Raw genomic sequence first — 23,002 nt, 5'->3', positions numbered from 1 at the left:
TGTAATCGTCAAACTTCCTCTCTTCTGTTTGTCCTGTGTATTAGACTAATTAGACTAATTAATTGCTGCTCAAAATGAACTCTGAATGTGTTTGTTACTCACACCCTGATGAAGGCAAATTCAGCTGCAACACGTAGGTGTGCAGACTGTGCACTTGTCACCTGTTTTAATATTTAGCCATGATGAAATAAAGGCTTTTTAAAAAAAACGTTTTCTATAAGATTCGAGTGCCTTGGACCATCCTTAATTTTATTTTTTGGTGAACTAGACTTAGGTTTTTGGCTCAACCTCAAGAACTCGTAAAAAGTAGGGATGCACCGATATGATTTTTTGGGGCCGATACCGATATTAACAAACAATTATTGGCCGACACCGATATTTGTCACTTCCTCTCTTATTTGAAATTTTGTCATCAAAATATAGTATTTTGATCATGTTTTAAATAAGCAAAGTTCAAAAACACCTGCATTAAAATATACTAGCAGGTTATTGCTGCATCATCAAATAATTTTTAATGAACATGGATTGGATCCATTTAACATTCAGCAGGCGTGTTCAAGTCTACCGTCTGAGGAGAGCTCGAAGTTCTTCAGAGATATTTTGCAGATTTAAAGTTTGTCCGTTTATTAAGCACCCCTCGAAAAGGCATAAGATCTATATGTATTTGTTAACTGTTAGTTGTAATAAGTGTTTTGGGTAATTCGTTGTATGTTGATGATAATGCAATGGAGAGAGAGAGAGTTTAATGCGCACTTCGTGTGCTCTGTAATGTTTAGCTTTTGTGGTGATTTGTTTGGAGTGAAAACGGACGCAATAAACTTTATAAAACATCAGTAAAGGTTTGGTCATCATTCAGATGGGGTCCACTACACTTATGAAAGTTACAAAAGTTATTTAGTCAAGAATATGTGCGAGCTGTTGTTATTTGATTAACATTAAAGCGCAGACAGCAGCGCTAGAATTATGCAACAGTCATTATACAGCTCAGTGCCTTCACGCAGTTAATTAATAAACCATCAGTTTGTTATATCGGCCTTTTTCCTGCTACAGCCGATATGCCGATGGTTGTAAATTGAGCAAAAATCGGCCGATAAATATCGGCGGCCGATACATCAGTGCATCCCTAGTAAAAAGCTTTAAAAACCATATATTTTCAATGGTAAATTGCATGTACTGGCTGTAAATGGTCTTTTCCTTTTATAATTTAAATGGTTAAATGCTTACTAAATAAAATGTAAAATCTTTTTGCGCAACTGCTTAAAGGCCTTAAAATGCTTGAACCCAGATAATTGCTGTATATATATATATATATTGTTTTTTTTTGTTTTGTTTTTTTTTTGTTCTTAACAATACAGTTTTGTCCTGGTGCAACTTTCTGGAAAATATGGGTAAATATTCAGATTTCCACTGACCAGTTTGTAAGACATGAGACGTAAATAATCATATGAATGTTTGTGTTATGTATGTCACAGTCTGTTCAGTTCAGTTTTTGTTTGTTTGGACTTTCAGTTTGTTTTCACATGTATCATGCCTGCCTTTGTTTGAATTCCCGCCACTCATCTGTCTCCTGAGTGACTGTCATCATTAGTTAATTTGTATCAGCTGTGTTGCTCGTTATCTTGTGTGTTACATATATAAGTCCTTCTTTTTCAGTCACTCCTTGTCCGTTCACCGTCTATGTTAGTGTGTGTTGCACCTGATCGTCTTCCTGTTGGAATTATCATTAAACCTGTCATTGTTGGAATTATTATCTTCGTCTGTGTCTGCCTTTCTGCAACCACTGTGACAATGTAAAACATGTAAACATACGCATACCATCATGGCACTGCGCATATGTAGCAGGTATTTTTTAATCCACTTGAGAACATAGTCGGATTTAAGCATTTACATGTTTAATTTTGTCCAATCGATAGAATTATTTCAGGTCTGAACCACCCCTTTCAATGTGATTGAAATTTCACTCAGATTGAATTCAGTTGTATAGATTTGAGGTGTTTCCATTAAGTCTTTTCAGTCCGTTTGAGCCATCAGTCCGATTACTAACATATTATTTGAGTGTATGTAAATGATTACTGATTGTTGGGGTCTTTGCTATAGCCTTAGCTGGTTGTTGAAATCTGCTGACCACAAGGGTCTGTGTTGAATTATTATTTTTTTTTTTTTTGGGTTGTAGGGGACTGTGTTGTGGTCTTAGCTGGTTGTAAGTCTGGTCAGACTGACTCTGGTAATCTTGGGATAGTCCTGAAGATGTGTTTAATCCAGATGTTTTACTGGACCATCTTTCCTATGCTAGAAATGTTAGACTGACAAATGCTGACAAGAGACAATCAAACAGACAGATACTAATATAAGCATTGATGCCGTTCACTTTTAAATCCAAAGTAAAAAAGTACATAGGGTGTTTTGTAAAGTTTTTCCACATTATAAAGTGATCTATTAGAACAAATGTCAGAAATGCCTGTTACTTAACATGTCTTACACCCAACCCCTAAACCAGTTATACCTGTAACTTGTTTTCTTTATTATGCTGCATTTTCTAGCCAACTGTCTAAAAATTCACCTTAGCGCAGAATGTAACTGCTCATTATATATCAGAGCATAAAACAAAGATGTATACAACACAATTCAACAAAGTGACACTGTTACAATATGCAGGTATTACAAAAACATCTATTGTTGTGCATCTCATGTCACTTCTTAAATATTTACCTTGTTTATTTATTTTTTGGTAGAACCAACCAATTGTTCCATCCTGAATGAACGTAATTGCCCAGGAAGGCAATGAGCAGTGAAACAGCCCACAGGAAGCTCAGATGCCAAGTGTGTTTATTCAGCATTGAATAAAGGCACTGATGACATCAGTAGATGGCACAATGGCCAACAAGGAAAGCGAATGTGAGTACACAAAGTGTGCATGAAACTTTCTTGATCAGCAGTCCTCCTAATGTGATCTTGGCCACATTCAGCTGAAGTTACTGTATTATTGAGAGTGATCGGGGTGTCAGAGTTTCAAGGGCCCTCAGAATGTTTTATATGTTGCTCTATAATGCAATTTAGTTAAAAAAAAAAAAAAAAAAAAAAAGCCTCAACAATTTTTCCTTTCTGGTCTTTTTTATTTATTTATTTTTTTTATAATTTTTCTTAAACTTATGATTAGGGCTGGGCATTTTTCAAAAATATTGTATTCAAATATTTGGGCTCGTAAAAACAAATATTCGAATATTCGTTTATTTAAATGACGTTAAACGAGAAAGACGTTATTTTTTTATTCATCAAGATTTTGTAACCATTTCTGAACAAGCTTACGATTAGGCAATATACACAACAAGCTTACATTATATCTTAAGGTTTTCTTAATATGTGCAAACAAAAAATATAAAGAACAAAAGCATTAAGCTCAAGCAGTGCGAACGGGAAAAACGCTAATAATGCAGACAGCGCCAGTTATCGTACAGAACGTACATAATACACTCGAGTCAGTATACGGTTATCGGGGAAACTCCTGTTTTCACCTATTCTGAAGCCTTTTTCAATCACGCAGTGAAACTGCACGACCATTGGTTCGTGGAGTTTAATAAAACGAACCAATGGCGGCGCGAGCCAATGGCGAGCGAGCCCGCTCAAGCCCGCCAAAATGGGCGGGGTCTTGGGCTATATAAGCGGCCGTCTCGCCTTGGCAAACTGATTTCATTCGATGAAGCGACGGCATGAGGCATCCTACGAATAGCACGGCAAATTACGCAGTACTCCGTTCCATATCTAAGGGAACCGAGGTTACGTTAGTAACCGAGTACATTCCCTTTCGATACTACACTACGTACTGCCTATCTGCCTTTTTAGGCAAGACGCAACGGGGATTATACAATCACGCCGTGCTATGCAGGGGGAATGACAGAGCATCCAAGCGGAGCACTGAGGAGGGCTTGCACGGATGCACATAGCGTAACATATCCCGGGTTAGATAGGGGACTTGGGGACACTATAGTCATCCTCCCATTCCTTATATTTAGGAGCTCTCTTGAGGCCTAGAGCATATACAGGGAATGGGAAAAAATGTTATTACCCGGAATTTGGTCAGGGCCATAAACGAGTACTCATAAGCTGATCACATTAGTGAGGCTTATGCAGAGAAAACCTGCGTCTGTAATGCGGGGACATCCAGATTATAAAATCTGACAAAGGTGGATGCCGAGGACCAGCCGGCCGCCTCACAAATTTCCGCAATGGACATGCCAGTGGACCATGCCCAAGAAGAAGCCATGCCCCTCGTGGAGTGTGCTCTAACACCTATGGGGCACTGTAGGCCCAAAGATGAGTAAGCGAGCGCTATAGCATCGACTATCCATCTGGATAACCTGGGCTTTGTGACTGGAAGACCTTTCGTACGACCACCGAAGCAGACAAAGAGTTGTTTCGACTGACGAAAAGAGGCAGAATGGTCAATGTAAGTCCTCAGGGCCCTGACTGGACAGAGTAGGTTCAACTCCTGATCATCCTTGGAAGGAGGAAGTGCAGAGAGAATGACCATTTGTGCCCTAAAGGGTGTGGATAGGACTTTCGGGACATATCCATGTCTCGGTTTCAGGACAACTTTAGAGTTGTTAGGCCCAAACTCAAGACAGGAGGGGCTCACAGAGAGCACCTCTCCGACTCGCTTTACCGATGCTAAGGCTAGCAATAAGGCTGTTTTTAGCGTCAGAGGACATAAGTCGACAGTCTGGAGCGGTTCAAAGGGAGGGCCCTTAAGGCCCCTGAGAACCACAGACAGGTCCCATGTGGGAACTGTGCGGGGGCGGGGAGGGTTCAGCCTCCTAGCCCCTTTTAGGAAACGAACAACAAGGTTGTTCTTCCCTATCGACTGTCCTGCTACGGGAGCATGGGAGGCCGCGATGGCTGCGACATAGACTTTAAGGGTAGAGGGGAAAAGCCCCTATCCATTAAGTCCTGAAGGAAAGACAATATCAGAGATATGTCACAAGTAAATGGGTCCTTGTCCCGGGCTGTACACCAGGCAGCAAAGACTGACCATTTTAGGGAGTAGAGACGTCTCGTTGACGGAGCTTTAGCTTGTGAGATAGTGTTCAGGACATCTTCAGGGAGGTCTGAAGGCTCCCGTCTGGAAGTCATACATGGAGATCCCACAGCTCGGGTTTGAGGTGCCAAATCGTCCCTCCCGCTTGGGAGAGGATGTCTCGTCTCAGGGGAACTGGCCATGGCTCCATGGACGTCAGCTGAGACAGGGGATCAGAGTGACTGGGGGAAAAGCGTACAGGAGGAGGCTGGGCCAGTCGTGGGCCAGTGCATCCCTGGTCTTTGAAAAATAAATTGGGCAATGAAAGTTGTCTTCTGAGGCGAAGAGTTTGACCTCTGCCTTCCCGAAGACATCCCAAATTTCCTGAACTGCAAGGGGGTGGAGCGACCATTCCTCCGAGGGAAGGTTGCTCCGGGACAACATGTCCGCCCCTTTGTTCAGTATGCCCCGAATATGCGCTGCTCTGAGTGAGAGCAGGCTGTGCTGGGCCCACTCTAAGATGGATCTCGCTAGAGTGAAGAGGGGCTTGGATGAGAGCCCTCCCTGGCGATTTATGAAGGACACCACTGTCATATTGTCTGATCTGACCAGGACGTGGTGTCCCGCCAAGAGAGGGAGGAAGGATTGGAGAGCTAGATACACCGCCATCATTTCTAGGCGGTTGATATGAAGCTCACTCTCTTGGCTCGTCCAAGCACCGAAGGCTGGGTGACCATCGCACAGAGCTCCCCAGCCCATTTTGGAAGCGTCTGTGAAAACGACTTTCCTCTTGCACATCGTCCCTATAGCCACGCCCTGTTTGAACCAGCAGGGGTTCATCCAAGGAGCCAGGGTTGCAACGCACGCCTGGTTCACCTTGAGCGAGCAGCGACCATGCTGCCAGGCTTGAGGCGGGACCCACGGTTTCAGCCAGAACTGTAGTGGGCGCATATGAAGCAGGTCCAACTGCAGAGCTGGTGATGCTGAGCCCATGAGACCTAGCATCCTCTGAAACGTTCTAAGCGGCAGAGAGGATCCGGGCGTGAAAGTTTTCGCGAGCTGCTGAATGGCCAGGGATCGCTCTGGTGAGACCACGGCCCTCATGCAGGTTGAGTCGAGAATAATCCCCAGGAACGAGATACGTTGGCTGGGAGATAAAGAGCTCTTTGGAAAATTGACCTTGAGCCCCAAGCACTCTAAGTGGCTGAGGAGAAGGGATCTGTGTGCCACTAGCTCCGGCTCCGACTGGGCCAGGACGAGCCAGTCATTGAAGGTACTTGAGTATGCGTATGCCCATCTGCCTCAGAGGGGAAAGGCCCGCGTCCATGCAAAGTGCGGGGAGCCAGAGACAGCCCGAACGGAAGGACCGTGTATTGATAAGCCACCCCTTCAAAGGCGACTCTCAAGAATCGTCTGTGATGGGGGGGCTATCTGGATGTGAAAGTAAGCATCCTTCAGATCCAGGGAAAAGAACCAGTCTCCTGGGCGAATTTGCGAGAAGATCTGTTTCAAAGTTATCATTTTGAACGAGTGCTTTATCAGGGCCACGATTCAGATATCTGAGGTCGAGGATGGGTCTGAGATCGCCATCCTTTTTGGGAACGAGGAAGTATCGGCTGTAGAAGCCTGATTCGCTCAGAGGGGCAAGGGAACCACTTCTATGGCTCCTTTTGCCAGCATAGTTCAGTTCGGAGCATAGGACGTGCATGTCCCTGCTCTCTACAGAGGTATGGACCACTCCGTTGAATAATGGGGCCTGCTGAGCGAACTGTAGTACATAACCTCGTTTTACTATGTTTAGTACCCAAGTTGACACTCCGGGGATGGCCTGCCAGGCCTCGGCCCGGGTGGCAAGGGGCTGGATTGGTTCGAGCACCAAGTCGCTGTGAGGAACTGTGGTGCACATAAGGGGTGGAAGATGAAAATTGCTCTCTTTTTGAGAATGTTTGTTTTTTATTATGTCCGCTATAACATCGGTGCACTGCCAGGGCATTTGAACAGGCTCTGTGCAGGCAGAAAACACATCTTTTCGAGGGCCCGGAACTGAACGGGCGACGGGAAAACTGAATGAGGCATTTTGGAGGGTGGTCCGGCCGTGGCGGGACTTAGGCTTCTCATGAAAGTAAAGCTGCTCGAGAGCGGCGAGCAGAGAGACGAGCTGATCTTGCTGCTGCAGAGCGGCAAGCTGATCAGAGGCGAATTCAAGCTGCTTGCAGGAAGAAGGCGGCTTCAAGTCTCGGGATCAATGAAGAGATGTGATCTGCGTCGCTGAAGGAGAATGAATCAGTTTGCCAAGGCGAGATGGCCGCTTATATAGCCCGAGACCCCGCCCATTTCGGCGGGCTCCGGGCACCGCCATTGGTTTGTTTTATTAAACTCCACGAACCAATGGTCGTGCAGTTTCACTGCGTGATTGAAAAAGGCTTCAGAATTGGTGAAAACAGGAGTTTCCCCGTTGCGTCTTGCCTAAAAAGGCAGATGACGCAGTATGTAGTGTAGTATCGAAAGGGAACACGCTGCGCTGACAGACGTTGCATAGACACAAAGATAGATGGTGTGCTAAGCTAAGTTTCTAACAGCAGCACTTTGATTTGCTGTTTATAAATATGTCTCCCTCCACTAGACTTAAAGGAAGTTTATGTCTCAAGATCATTTTGCTATCAGTTAAGTTATCTTCTTTGCTCACTCGGGGGTACAGCTGCGCTTACCTGTTGTGAATGCAGTGATGGACAGCTGTCTTTCCTCATTCGACGGGTGTTTTGATTTCATGTGCTTTGTGAAACTCGGTTTCATTAATTCGATCAAAAGTAATTCCATTTTGTAAGATCATTTTCATCTAAGTAATTCCAAACTTTGCGAGGCAGACGACAACAACATTATGTGACGATCAAATACAATAAACTTGTTAAACACGCTCCACACCGCCGCCCAGTGCATTTAGTTATAACTGCTAGTTTTAGTGCTTAGGATTTATCATGGATTCACTGCATCTACGGCCAGCATAGCAACATAGTAAAATTCGAATAGTATTTTTATTTTTCGAATATTAATTACAGATCGAATATTCGACTATGCACACCCCTACTTTGTTAAAAAAGCAAAGATGGGACATTTGAACGAGAATGTCTAAATTTCTACATTAAATTTCAATTATGGAAATGTAGAAATACTGTGTAATTCATAAAAAATTTATAGTAAAAAAAAAAAGAAAATGTCAGGTTTCCTATGCATTCTGAAAATTCTGGAAAATTGGGCTGATAATGTAATCAATAAATGATCATATAATCCATAATAAGTAACTGTAATCAGATCAAGCACATTTAACTGTAATGAATTTACATTAATTTGAATTACAAGTATTTGATTTATGTACTTCGATTACATAATCCACACTGCATTACTACTCAACATACTGACTTAAAATCTGTCTAAAGCTTTATTTTAATGCTTTTTGCTCTGCAGCAGTTAAGACTCCTCTCAGAAGAAGAAACAGCATGGAAAAAATCCCGCCCAAGTGTAAGTATATGAAATTATGAACTGTTTATATATAAAGCAGTACAAGAAATTAAAATCTATATATATATATATATATATATATAATGATGTGTGTTTTTTTTTTTTTTTTTTTTTTTTTTTTGCAGTTGGCAGTAGTCCAGATTTGGATCGGGCTGACAGTAAGACAATTAAATAATTTGACAGCAACAAAAAAGTGTGATATAACACCAACACTGAAGTGATATGACACTTTGAAACACTGATTAGATTATTTATTGTGGTGCAGTTTGCAACACTTATTAGATTATTTATTGTGGTGCAGTTTATTGTGGGGTTTAAAATCTGGATTTTTTTATTTAGGTCTGACTGTTGTACTGTTTGGAAACTCTCCATCTGTCCAGTTTGAACCTGAAAACATTCTGCTTGAAGGAGAAAAGCCTTTTAAAACTGTAGAAACATCCAAGATCGTTCCTTTACAGAGGGAGATAGCAAAGCGTCATGTGTCTGTGATCAACATGATTGATTTACATGAGACTGACTCTGTGGATCATCTCATTGATCAATTAGTGAAAGAAAATGAAATCCACGCCTTCATCTTTGTTGTGCGACTGGGCCAGTTAACAGATGATGATAAGATGGGTCTTGAATGGGTTCAGAGAGTGTTTGGAGACAAAGTTCTTCAGTTTGTGATGATTCTCTTCACCTATGAGAGAGAAGAAGAGTCTGACACTATAAACGACATAAAAAACCCTGTTCTGGAGCAGCTGCTGGAGAAATGTGGAGGAAGATTTCACACCTGCAACAAGATGATGAACAACCAATCAGAGATGAGAGACCTGATGAACAAGATTGAGCTTCTGTTTAATGAGAATAAACAGCAGCTCTACACTGGAGAGATGTTAAAACAGAGAGAAGACCTGAAAACCAGTGGATGTCAAAGTGAGAACGCAGATTTGGTTTCCTGATGTTTCAAATGTGGATTATTCTAATGTATATTTACCCCTGATGCTATTCTATTATTTTGATTCACAATTCTAGTAACCATACAATTATAGAATAAAATATACTAGTACACATGGGCCTGCATCTGATACACCAACTCAATGTTATATTTCAAATTTTAAAATCGATTTATTTAATTAGGCTGGTAATTTAGTCAGTCAGATAGTCTATGTAGATTAGATACTACCTTATTTGTTTTAAATAATTCTGCTTTGAACAATAACTTCTGCTTTGAATCATTTCAACCAGAAATCAACATTTATATAAGACTGTATATAATATCTAATAATATTGGCCATATAGGTAGCAGTGCTATTAAAATATTATCAGGTTGTCATGACTACAGAAGAAGTCTTAGCTGGTGTTCCTTTCTTGCAACAACATCTTGTTAACCAGGGATTTAAATTATAGTATCATTATAAAAATTTGTACAAAAAAAAAAATGTACAACCCATTATTTTCTTTGAGATATTCTGCTTTAGTTTTGAGGAAATAATTATCTCAAAATTTTATGGGATACTTACATTAACTTTAGAGTTTGCCAGAACTGTACATTAATTTAAACACAGACAGATGTGCAACATAACATTAATTTGTACAATAATAATTTTTCTAAGCTGTTAAAAGGCTTTCTTTAAAATGTGTGTTTTATTTCTGCTTCCTTAAAGCATATTGCATTCCAGAACCCACAATCAGTGAAGAAAGAATGGAAGACACTACAACATCAGAGACTGGAGAAAAACATGGCGTGAGTGCACATTAAATATTGGCTGCATTGATAAAACGTCTCAGGTTACGTATGTAACCATGGTTCCCTGAGAACAGGGAACTCAACGCTGCGTTCGAAAACGGAAGTATATAAGGAGTGCCTAGAGAACCAGTCAGTATCTTTTCATCTGAAGGGACTGTTCAGCAGGCAGCTCCGATGCATGGCTAGGAAACGCAGAGTCTCGTTCCCTGTTCTCAGGGAACCATGGTTACATATGTAACCTGAGACGTTCCCTTTCGAAAGGGATCTCAACTCTGCGTTTGAAAACGCTATAGGGAACAATATACCCACGCCGCCATGCTTGAGGGGACTGCATGCCAAAAATGGCTAGACAAACGTCAGCACTAGCAGCTTCAACTGAAGTGCCAGAACCACTCCCCCTATGGGTCATATATAGGCTGTCAGTGACAGCATTCCCTATGGCCACCAGCCCAAGCTAAAAGCCTCAAAGAGGCCTTACACAGAAGGCCTACCAAGGCCGCTCAAAGGCTTCTGGAACCAAGCTTCTTTTCAAAGAAAGAGGGTACCTTTAAGGGAATCTGGCCAGGGGGCCCGAGGGAACCCTAGCCAGTCACTTGTCAGGGGAACGTACTCGACCCTGATTGCCACCAAGGAGGCCGACCTGGTCTACTTTTACAAAAACCTAATCTTGGCCAACAACCTGTCTGATCGGAGTCTCAAATCACATTCTTCAAAGAAGATATCCAGTAAGAGTGACTGCAAAGAGGCAGTAACCAACTCAGACCAGAGCGTAGAGACGGGCATCCCAGAGAGCAGGACTCAGCTTAGCGATTTTTACCCTTACAAATGAGGGGAGTAACACTCTGCTCAATCCTAGGATCTACTCAGCACGTGATTTTTTTGCACTGAGGAGGCTGTGCACTCTAAAGGAACCCAACAAGGGGGAGTACATTTACCAGCCTGGGGGCTGATCCTCAATAGGGAGGCCACGGAGAGGCCTTCAACCACTGACCAGCTTAGGGAGCTAATTACTATGCAGGACAACCCTCAAACGAGGGGAGTAAAGAGCTCAACTTAACAGATAAACTGTACAGTAGGCACAGAATCATGGAGGCCTCAGAAGGGGCTTAAAGGGCGGCCTGTGAAGGCCACACACCTAGAACAGCTTGCTTGCTGACAAGCAAGATCCCACAAACATGGAACTCGCTCAGAATGAACCGAGTTTAACTAGCAGATAAGACTGTAGAGTGCCCACATATTACAGTTTACCTCAACACATTCCAACAAGCAGTGTACTCAGTAAAAACACTTTTTACTCTTTAAGCAAGAGGAGTACAACTTACGCCATCATGCTCTAGAGGAGGTCCAAACAGGACCTGCGACTTCAGAATGACACGGGCGTCAGCTAGTGGCAGTGTCTACGCTCTGAGGGAGCCAAATCTGAGAACCAAACTTTCCAGTGAGGTTGACTAGTTTAGCTCAACCTGAGCACACATTCCAACAGGCAATCTACTCAGTAAAAACACTTTTTACTCTTTAAGCAAGAGGAGTACAAACTCATGCCATCATGTTCTAAAGGAGGCCCAAACAGGGCCTGCAACTCCAGAAGGACACGTGGCGTCAGCCAGTGGCAGTGTCTAAGCTCTAAGGGAGCCAAATCTAAGAACCAAACCATCCAGTGAGGTTAACTAGTTTAGCTCAACCTGAGCTAATCTCATCCACACATTCCAACAAGCAGCGTACTCAGTAAAACCACTTTTTACTCTTTAAGCAAGAGGAGTACAAACTTACGCCATCATGCTCTGAAGGAGGCCCCAAACAGGGCCTGCGACTCCAGAAAGACACGTAGCGTCAGCTAGTGGCAATGTCTATGCTCTAAGGGAGCCAAATCTGAGAACCAATCTATCCAGTGAGGTTGACTAGTTTAGCTCAACCTGAGCACACCTTCCAACCGGCAATGTACTCAGTAAAAATACTTTTTACTTTTAAGCAAGAGGAGTACAAACTTACACCATCATACTCTGAGTCAACTAGATCATCCACTGTGAAGGCCTCATCAACACGACCACCAGTGGCGCAGTTCCTCAACAACCATCCATACCGGCGTGATGAATACGATCCTCAACTGGATGGAACTGAAATAAATACTTTGATTGTTGCGATCCTATCGGACTTATGATAGCAACCTGAATCGTAACAAAGTACTGTTCGCCAGAGGAGAACCCCCGACTAAGCCTGGTTTCTCCCAAGGTTTTTTTCTCCCTTTAAACACTTATTTGCCACTTGTTTGCCACCTGATGTCACCTGTTGGAGTTTGGGTTCCTTGCCGCTGTCGCCTTTGGCTTGCTTAATTGGGGACATTTGACATGACATTTGATATTCAACAGTGCTTTGATCTGCCTGCATTGACACTATTCTTTAAGAGCTGCTGTGCAGCCAAAAATATATACCAGTTATCAATGTAAAGCTGCTTTGACACAATCTACATTGTAAAAAGCGCTATATAAATAAAGGTGACTTGACTTGACTTGAAGGAGGTCCAAACAGGACCTGTGACCTCAGAATAACATGGGCACCAGCCAGTGGCAGTCTAAACTCTAAGGGAGCCAAACCTTAGAACCAAACTATTCAGTGAGGTTAACTAGTTTAGCTCAACCTGAGCTAATCTTATCCACACATTCCAACAAGCAGTGTACTCAGTAAAACCCTTTTTACTCTTTAAGCAAGAGGAGTACAAACTTACGCCATCATGCTCTGAAGGAGGCCCAAAGAGGGCCTGCGACTCCAGAAAGACATGTGGCGTCAGCTAGTGGCAGTGTCTATGCCCTAAGGGAGCCAAATCTGAGAACCAAACCATCCAGTGAGGTTAACCAGTTTAGCTCAGCCTGAGCTTAATTTATCCACACATTCCACCAGGCAATTTACTCAGTAAAAACGCTTTTTACTCTTAAAGCAAGAGGAGTACAAACTTACGCTATCATGCTCTGAGGGAGGTCCAAACAGGACCTGCGACTTCAGAATGACATGGGCGTTTCAACCTGTGGCAGTGCTAGTTTCCAAGTGAGCAAACTCTAACTGAAACATCTACCAACAAGCCTTATAATACAACAAGCTATTGTGCTCTGAAGGAGGCCCAAACAGAGCCTTCTACTTCACACAACATGAGTGTCAGCTTGTGGCAGTGTTCAAGCTCTGGGAGCCATATATGAAAACCAAACTATGTAGTGAGGTTAGCTTATTAAACTCAACCTGAGCTTATACATTCCAACAGGCAATGTACTCAGTAAAAACACTTTTTAGCCTTACAGCAAGGGGGAGTACAAACTACGTCAACATACTCTAAAGGAGGCCTAAGTCAGGCCTACTACTCCAGAACACACGGGTGCTGGCCTGTGTCAGTATTAGAGTTACTGAGCTCACAAAGTGTAGGGCAGGAACCAGAACTAACATATTAAAGTATAAAAACCTTGAATAACAAGGGAGTACTATTAATCCAACCCTGAAAATACAGGCTGGGTACTTCACATCGGAAATTCTCACCAAAAACAGATACAATCTGTACTGAACCCTAGGGAACAGGAGCTTTATAAAAAGCTAAAACCATATCACTCAAGCCTGAACATAGTTCAAGGGGTTCAGGGGAAACACTGAAGTCAAAGTACCACAAGGTAGTTCTGGGGGAGCGGGGCCACAGCAACAAAGTTTCTATTCACATAGTGAAAAGGGCCTACACCGCCTGAGACAACAGCACCAGGGAGACTTAGCAATAGTCTGCTACCTTAGCTGCTATCTATTTTGCACCTACACCGAAGGGACAATGGGCCTTGGCCTGACAACTCTGATAAGAGGAGGCCAGAACTAGGAAAACTACACTCACATAATAAGGGGTAGTATAAAAAGGGCGTAAAATGCTACTAGCAGCGCCTAAACCCTAGTTCTAGCCTAGGCCAGCTATAGGTGTGGGCCTATAAGGCCAACACATAAGCATAGATCTGCCTGGGGCTAAGAAACACCAGCCTCTACCAACGACTCTCAACTGAGAGGAGGCAAACTCTGAGAATACTAAATTTCTAAGTAAAGCTCAGAGGAGCAAAGCTCAACCCAAGCACAAAATGTGAGACGGCCTCTAAGGCTGACGCTAAACATAGCTCCATCTGAAGTTAGTGAAAGCTAATCTCAAATCTCTAGCATTTACCAGAGGAGAAAGCTAATTAACCAAAAGGTGGCTAACAGTGCGGCTTAGATAAAGCCGACATCTGAATACATATGAACGGTGGCTTCATTATCTGAAGCCAACACATCCAAACAAGGGGACAAACACAGTACTACCCTAATAATATATTGTTACAGCCAACCTAATGGAACTTCAGGGCCCTTGGTCTGCATCCAGGAAACTGATTATAAATAAAAACATAAAGAAACCTACCAAGCCAATTTCAGCAGGTCTAACTGATATGCTTACAAACAGACATTGTGTGTAAGCAACACCCGCCTGACCTGCTGCCACGTATAGAGCGTTGGAGCCTACCTATATCACGAGATAGTTGCACTCATCCCGTCAGTAGGAGGCGTCGACGCGTACTCAGACTCACTCCATCAACATCAGCAAATTAACCTGCTGATGTTGATGAATGCGAGCTGAATACAGATCCTTCCATGCCTTCTCGATCTCAGTATGAAGATGAAGAAGGTATGGCAAGCTTACAGTGGCTGGAGAATTATGGCAAAAAAGGAACCGTTCGACGAACCGTCCGCGAGAAGTTTCTTCCTTAACCTGCTCCAATGGCAGCCGCAGTCTGCCAGAGGCGCGTTCCATAATCTCACACAGCTGTACATACGCGGGGGCAGGGTGGCTTTGAGGATTCAGGAGGCTCACAATCTTCATCCTCATCAGCCATCTCCTGCTCTCTTGTTTGGCTTAGAACAAGAAGAGCAACTGCTGCTGAATCTAATGATGTCATAGACAACACATCATCATAATCACACAGCTCTCTCCAATCAGCCGTCGAAGGTCACGGGGAATTTCTCCCCTTCAACTCTTCAACAAGCTCCAGCTGAAAACCCCTTGATCTAGTCTCTACTCTGCCTCAGCAAGAGTAAGACCCAAACAATTAGGTGCAGCTGCCTGTCCTTCTCCTCTCGAGGAAAAGACCAGAAGAGAGTGGAGCATTTTACAAGTAAAACACACTTACAATAACAGACAGATCCCACAAGAACTGCCTGTACATGCTTTTTGTTCTCATAAAAGACAACATTATAAGTTATGTATGTGATCAGATGTCAACTCTATGGGACATGGATGCACATACTTCCTGAAATGTTTGTCAGACATAAATTGTCTTACCTTAATATCGGTTTGATATCGTTTCAAACAAAACAGTCCCTGAAGATGAAAAAGATACTGACTGGTTTTCTAGACGCTCCTTATATACTTCCAGGTCGCGCTATGATGACGTCATATGCTGTCGCCAGCCAATAGGATTGTCGTGAATTGATATTGTTTTCAGACACCGGTTCACGCGGAGGCGGTCCCCATAGCGTTTTCGAACACAGAGTTGAGTTCCCTTTCGAAAGGGAACAAACTACTACCCAATTTCATAGTTTACCCTTTTGTAGTTTTCAAGGTAAATGTGTTACTGGGCTCAAAATGCTTCTTGGTTCTGAATACATACATAAAAAAAATAAGGAAACAATAATAAATTGGAATAAATCAAATGAGTTATATGTTTTATACACAAAACACAACACTGTTAATGCATTATCAAGCCTAGTAACTTTATTTTTTATCAGAGGTTTATTTTAGATTTTACATTTTGCTCTTGCCCAAATAGATGATACTTTTGGTTTTGGCAGCTATTTCTTTACAGTAGTGAAAAATGTTAAAATGATATTTCTTTACAGTAGTTTGCTTTAGCACAATTATAAAGCAAACTACTATCATTTTAAAATTTTTCATTCAACTTCGAAAACTTAAAACTGAGTGAAATTTTAAAATTTAATGTTGTACTTGTTCAAACACTTGTTTTACTTGTTCTTTAAAATAAGCCCAATTTTTCTACAAACAATAATCTAAATAAATTAAAATTTAAAAATTTAAGTTTAAATTTGTGTACATTTTATCATTATTCTTGGTACACTATGTAGTTACACAGTAGTTTTATGTTGTAATGTTCAAAATGTTTCGAGAAATGTTTTGAGAAAAAGGTTAATCAGATTTGTGACTTATGAAACTGAAACGTAAGAATAGCGTTTAAAGTTTTACTGTTTATTTCAATAAATGGCATTATGGTTTTCAATGTTTGGTTTAAAAGAATGGCTTCTACTTTGTAAGCAATTAAGAAAAACTGTGAGGGTAAAAAACAAATGAACTGACACTGAGTTCCCTATCAGTCAGTCACGTTCGACATTATGTGAGTGACTGATTAATTGGGATGTCACCTGAGAGCCCAGTCACCTTCAAGTGGTACACAACAAGCCAATGGACATCGCGAACCACTCCCTCTCTGCGGGTATATAATTAAGAGTGTGTGATTAACTCAAGAATCTTTTGCTTCAGAGCCGAGTGTTTCAGGAGAAGATTCTGCTCTGCTTTCATCTTGTGGTGGTATACAGAACCAGGAAGAAGTTCTGCACGTGTTTGTGTGGTCGCCTTAAGGAGAACTCTGCACGCTGTAGATTCCTCTGGAGAAAGAATTCTGCACACCGTGCAGGCGATCTTTTCCCCTATGCGCTTTTCCCCTGAAAGAGTAAACATGGTGGGATGTTGCGTCTTTTTCAAGATGCCATTCCACCCGTGTGTTTCTGGATGCGGTCATTACCTGGCCCTAGCTGACAGTCACGATCAATGTCTCATGCCTGGGCAGTAAACACGCTGAGACAGCGTTCGTGGATGAGCCATGTACCCACTGCGGGAAGATGACATCACGTTTCTGAGATTGAGACTCCAGTACCTTGAGAGAGGTGGGGTCCCCTCTGCTATCCCCCAATCTAGTTCCTCTGCTCAGCAGAGGGCTACTTTTATTTGATACACACGGTGATCTGCGGGTTATAGTAGGGACTCTCCAACCGGGCCACTCCCTGCGACAAGGTGATGCATTGGAGGGTGGGCTAGGGTTCTCTGGTGATGAGGATTCCACTGCACTGCCCCTTTTGGGTAGAGTAGTGTTGTTCGGGTCCAGAGCTGATAGCCAAGTTTTCCCAGGCCTCCGCAAACGTCAGGCTCGAGTGGAACCATCCACAGTGTCCTGAATGCTCAAGGTTGGTTTCTCTCAAGGTTTTCTTGGGCTCCAATGCCTTTCTTCCCGGAAGTGCATGAGGAGGTCACAAAGTTGTGTAAGGCACCTTTTTCTGCCCAAATCTGGCTGAGATGAAGGAAGCCAACAAAGTTTGCTTTCTCGACTTCCCCAACACTCAGGCCGGCCTCTTTGGTGACGGTGTCGAGAACTTCACCCAGCAGTCCTCAGCAGTACAGAAGCAGATGGAAGCGATAAAACACATCCTGCCCCGGTGGTCTGTTACTGCTTCCACCACTCCACCGGTGGCAATCCCCCCGCCTGATCATCACCAAGGGCATCCCCCTACAGCCTCCACCTCCGCTTCCGGGCAGCCACAGCAGCAGCATTCACCCAGGCTGCAACTTGGAGCTGACCGCAGGAAGGCGACACAGCCCATTTCAGTCCCAGGCAGGCCCTCTAAGCGTCAGACGAAGTGGAGTTCCTGAGACGGGCGACCCAGAGATGGAAGGAACTGCTCTTAAGGAGACAGTGGGTGCACCGCTCCTTCCCCTGGAGGAGGGCCAGGTGGAGAATCCTTTGTTGAGATTGTTTTTTGTTCTGTACTCACATTTTCAACAAAAAAGCAATTTCTTCAATCTCTGGTTCCCAAGAGGGCACGGTTGATAGTGAGCGATGCTATGCCTTTCCACTCTGTCCCCTCTTCTATTGCCAGTAGGCAGGAGTCTGCGCTTCGAGGAAGCAACGCCTTCTTACGTGTCTACTGCCATTCCCTCACGGGAACTGTGGAGCCAGGTAAGTGATGCATACTCAGACCCCACTCCGGGACGCTATGCCTTCCGGGTCGGGTCCCTGTCCTCCACTTTACTGCCCCACTGCAGGTACGTCTGTGGTCCCACTGATCCCACTTGCTCGGTGTCTAGAAGGCTCAGAGGCTCTTTCAGAGGCTCCTGGACAGGACCTTGACTGCAGCGGCATAACAATTGCCTCGAGTAGCTAGGAGTATTCCTTGTCCAGCACCAGTTCTGACTGTTCCTGGGGGGCAAACATGTACTGGTCTGGACAGACAACACATTGACCGATGCGTACATCAACCGTCAGGGTGGTCTACGCTCGCATCGCATGTCACGACTCGCCCACCATCTCCTCCTCTGGAGTCAGAAGCAACTCAGTTACCTTGATTAAAATTTCTCATAAGCTTAATTGAATTGATCTGAAGAGAAAGATTATGACTATCTTTGTCTAAAGACTACATGTAAAATAGCTACCAAAATTAATGTTAGTAACTGCAGTTTGACTAAAAGTAATGACTAAATGTTTACAAAAATGCAATGACCTTCCGTTGACTAAAACTAGACTAAAATTTGACTAAAAGACAAAAATGACTAAAATGTGACTAAGACTAATAAGCATTTTCATCTGAAGAGAAAGATTAATACTAAATCAAATGTGGCTGTCAAAATTAACACTGCAGAGAGCTCCCTTTGAGCCTTTGCAGTTAGTCTCTTAAGACAGCACTCCTTATTGCTCTCACTTCCATCAAGAGGGTCGGGGACTTGCGGGCATTTTCGGTCAACGGAACTTGCCTGTAATTCGGCCGGCTAACTCTCACATTTGTCTGCTATAGAGGCCAGCAGAAGGGAAAGGCTGTCTCTAAGTAGAGGTTGGCCTACTGAATAGTGGATGCTATCATCTTGGCGTACTAGTCCCAAGGCGAGCCATGCCCCCTTGGGGTGAGAGCTCACTCCTTTCAGAGTGTTGCCTCCTCCTGGGTGCTGGCGCATGGTGCCTTGCTAGCAGACATCTGTAGATCTTCAGGCTGGGCAACCCCTAATACATTTGTGAGATTCTACAACCTCCAAGTAGAGATTGTTTCTTCCTGTGTGTTGGCTACAAACAGGTAATATGCAGGGAGGCTGGGGTGTCTCGCTTGCAGCACCATTCCCCTCTAAGAACGGGATATGAGTGCCTGTTTTGCTCTCTAGGCATGTTTCCCGCCTGGAGATCCCTGGTTGGTGTTCCTCCAGGACCCTTCGGCAGTTAGATGTGGCGGAGGCATCTGACGCCAGGCCTAGCATTTGTGTGTCAATCTGGTTGGTCAGCCCTTGTGCTAGAATAGGTGCCCATGTGTGTGATTCCCCTCTGGGTGTGTAGTCTCCCACGGTACAGCTTCCCTGTTGGCAAGCCCGTGTCTTTCCCTAGGCAGAGCCCGCTCTGCCATCTCTGTTTGGTATTGACTCCACCCTAACAAGATAGGATCTACCACAGAGTCCTTCCATATGTAGCACTGCCCTAGTGGTCAGTCAATATGTGTAACTCCACATTATGTGGCCTCCGTAGTGTCCCTTCCCATTTGGAATAGGTATGCTTTGTTATCCAATAGTCTTACAGTACGGGTAAGTAGGAACAGCAGTGATCGAAATTCTCCATGTAAAGCCCTGTCCTTTTTCTGCCCCAACAGGTGCGGGGGGATTAGGTGATTAGATTTCATCAGTCACTGATGTAACGTTGAATGTGACTGACTGATAGGGAACATCTAGGATACTAATGTTACGTCCTGTCGCCACAATCCCTGTGTCCACCGCTGAGTGACCAGACCCTGGTGTTGCTCAGGGGTTGCATTAGTAACCTAGACATTTTGCTACATTGAGCTTTTTTTTTTTGTACAAAATTCTCACAAAAGAGAATTGCCTAAGAATTGTCAGACTAGAATGATTGTATTGTTCAGTTCTTTAAAACCACTAATCAACATAGATGTTGTTTATTTATTTAATAGGGAAAAAACAAAGACTTGGAAACAAGAGTCAGACAAGATCAATGCCTACAACAGGAAGATACTAAAAAAAGGAATCTATTTCAAAGACTTCATCTTGAAGGCAGACAACACAATAAACTGAGAACTGCAGATGTTCCTCAGTTAACAGCACTTTCTTTACAATCCCATGAGTCTTGTTCTGAAGAGGAGCTGATTCAGACTTTCCTTCAAAAACTACTAATGATGGACTACAGCGCAAGATACGTAAATGTTAAGGGGAAAAAACAGGATCACAAACAACGAAGAGACAAAAACTCTGAAAATCAGGGTGATATCTGTGATGTTTTTAAAGATTTATCTTTATCCAACATAGAAACAAGCCAGTCTGAGCAAATTCACCCGATGGATGTTCAGATGGCTGTGTTTCATTGTGCTGATGGTTTCCTGAAGCAGCTGATGGTGACTAAACTGTCCCAGTGTCAGTACGCTCTGCCTCTGCTTGTTCCTGATCCATTCACACGACGGATTGAGTTTCCTCTCTGGACATTTAGACAAATCAACAAGAGCTGGAAGATAAAACATACCAACAATGAAACCATCAGTCAAACCCAGCCGATCTACAAGGCATCAACTCCAATGGTGTTTTTCTTCAGGTTTGGCTCTGTGTCTTCATCCAAGTCTCAGCTGATGAACAGTCTGATCAATGAGAAACACAACACGTTCTTCCACAGGAACTGCCCAGGCAGCAGCAGAACCAGAGAACTGATGGATGGAGTTGTGGAGATTGCCTGGTTCTGCCCCTCTGGGAAAAACGCGGATAAATTCACTGACCATGTTTCATTCTGTAATCTACACGGTGATGCAAGGGGCCATGAGAAACAGCTGCAGATCCTCACTCAAATGGCCTCAGTCAATGTTGTTCTTCTACCACGACTAAACAAGAATGACAGAAGTGCAGCAATAATCCAAAACCTGTACAAGGACTCAAAGCCACTAATTTTTCTTTTTACAGAAGATGAATCTCCAGTAAATGAAATGAAGAAAGAGAAATTCAAAATTGGTTTAAAAAACAGAAATCAGTTTGAAATATCTGAAGAACTCAAAAAAGCTATAAATGATTGTCTCTCAGAATCATCTTCCACTTTCAGACTTGAAGAAGTGTCCAAACACTCAGACATCAGAGTAGATGAGGAAGATGATGAAGACTGCAGGAGAGGAAGAAAAGCAGCACAGCAGATGATGAGTTTACTGGAGAAGAAAGATCTGACAGAAATCAAAGAATCATTTCTGCCTCATCAGGGGAAACTGTGGCATCAGTGGTGTCAGAAGAACAAAGAACTACATTGACCTCAAGGAGATGAGACAGAGATGGAAATAATTAGAAAGAAAAAAGAAATGAAGAAAATCAGTGAAAAGCAGCATGAATCTGACATAAGTGAGTTTATGAAATTCTTTATTAATGAAATTGACTCAGATGCTGCAAATAAAAAAATATATTTTCTGAAATTGCTTGAAATGCACCTGAATAATTATATCTCTGCTGACCTTTCTGCTATACATAAAAAATATGATGAAAAGTGGTCAACAGTTGTAAAATTGAAAGAGAACAATGATAAATCCAAGGAACTAACAACTGAACAAGCAGAACTTGAGAGAATATCTAAGAAACTTCAAGCTGCAGCCTTTGGTTTGGAGCACATCATGAGGGAGATCGGACAGATCTATGAATCATGTTCATCTGTGAAGAAGAACAAGAAAGATCTGCAGGTTCACTTCACTTCTCTTCCGAGTCTTGCAGCAGAGATGATGATCTCTGGATTTCCACTGGAGCTGATGGATGGAGATGCTGCTCATGTTCCTGTGATCTGGATCTCTGCTGTTCTAGATGAACTCATCCAGAAACTGGGAGACCAAAGAGTCTTTGTGCTGTCAGTTTTAGGGATTCAGAGCTCTGGGAAATCCACCATGCTGAATGCCATGTTTGGACTCCAGTTTGCTGTCAGTGCTGGCAGGTGCACCAGAGGAGCTTTCATGCAGCTGGTCAAAGTGTCAGATGAGATGAAAAGACAGATGAACGTTGACTATATTCTGGTTGTTGATACTGAGGGTCTAAATGCTCTAGAACTGGCTGGGAGATCAACAAGAGATCATGACAACAAATTGGCCACATTTGTTGTTGGTATTGCAAATCTGACCTTGATCAACATCTTTGGAGAAAACCCAGCTGAGATGCAGAACATTCTTCAGATTGTTGTTCAGGCCTTCATAAGGATGAAGAAGGTCAGACTGAATCCCAGCTGTGTGTTTGTGCATCAGAACGTTTCAGACGTCACAGCAGGAGAGAAAAACAAGGAGGGAAGGAGACGACTGCAGGAGACACTGGATGAGATGACAAAACTCGCTGCTAAAGAGGAGGACTGTGATGCAGAATGTTTCAATGATGTCATTAGATTTGATGCACGAAATGATGTGAAGTATTTTGCTCATCTTTGGGAGGGAAACCCACCCATGGCACCACCAAACCCAAACTACTGTGAGAATATTCAAGAACTAAAGGAAACTATTATGTCTCGTGCAGCAAAATCAGATAAAATGATGATGACACATTTAAAAGATCGAATTAAAGATCTCTGGGAAGCTTTACTGAAGGAACAATTCGTCTTCAGCTTCAGAAATTCTCTGGAGATTTCAGCCTACAGGAAACTGGAGACTGAATACAGTAAGTGGTCCTGGAGTCTTCGCAGTGCCATGACGGAAACTGAGAATAAACTACACAA

The 23,002-nt window shown here is 43.1% G+C and overlaps 1 protein-coding gene across 1 annotated transcript in view; it reads left to right on the top strand.

Moving 5' to 3' along the window:
• Positions 1-21,255, top strand: part of LOC127510179 (interferon-induced very large GTPase 1-like) — a 32,893-nt gene extending 11,638 nt beyond the window's left edge. The window contains exons 2-5 of the mRNA XM_051889744.1: positions 8,867-9,445; positions 10,177-10,256; positions 20,247-21,134; positions 21,238-21,255. Of these exons, the coding sequence (XP_051745704.1) occupies positions 8,867-9,445; positions 10,177-10,256; positions 20,247-21,134; positions 21,238-21,255 (1,565 nt within the window). The remainder of the gene's footprint in view (positions 1-8,866; positions 9,446-10,176; positions 10,257-20,246; positions 21,135-21,237) is intronic.
• Positions 21,256-23,002: the final 1,747 nt, after the last annotated feature.

Source organism: Ctenopharyngodon idella, chromosome 3 (genome assembly GCF_019924925.1).
Source record: "Ctenopharyngodon idella isolate HZGC_01 chromosome 3, HZGC01, whole genome shotgun sequence".
Taxonomy (NCBI): Eukaryota; Metazoa; Chordata; class Actinopteri; order Cypriniformes; family Xenocyprididae; genus Ctenopharyngodon; species Ctenopharyngodon idella.
The sequence above is the reverse complement of the archived record's forward strand: the minus strand, read 5'-3'. Positions and strand labels throughout refer to the sequence as shown.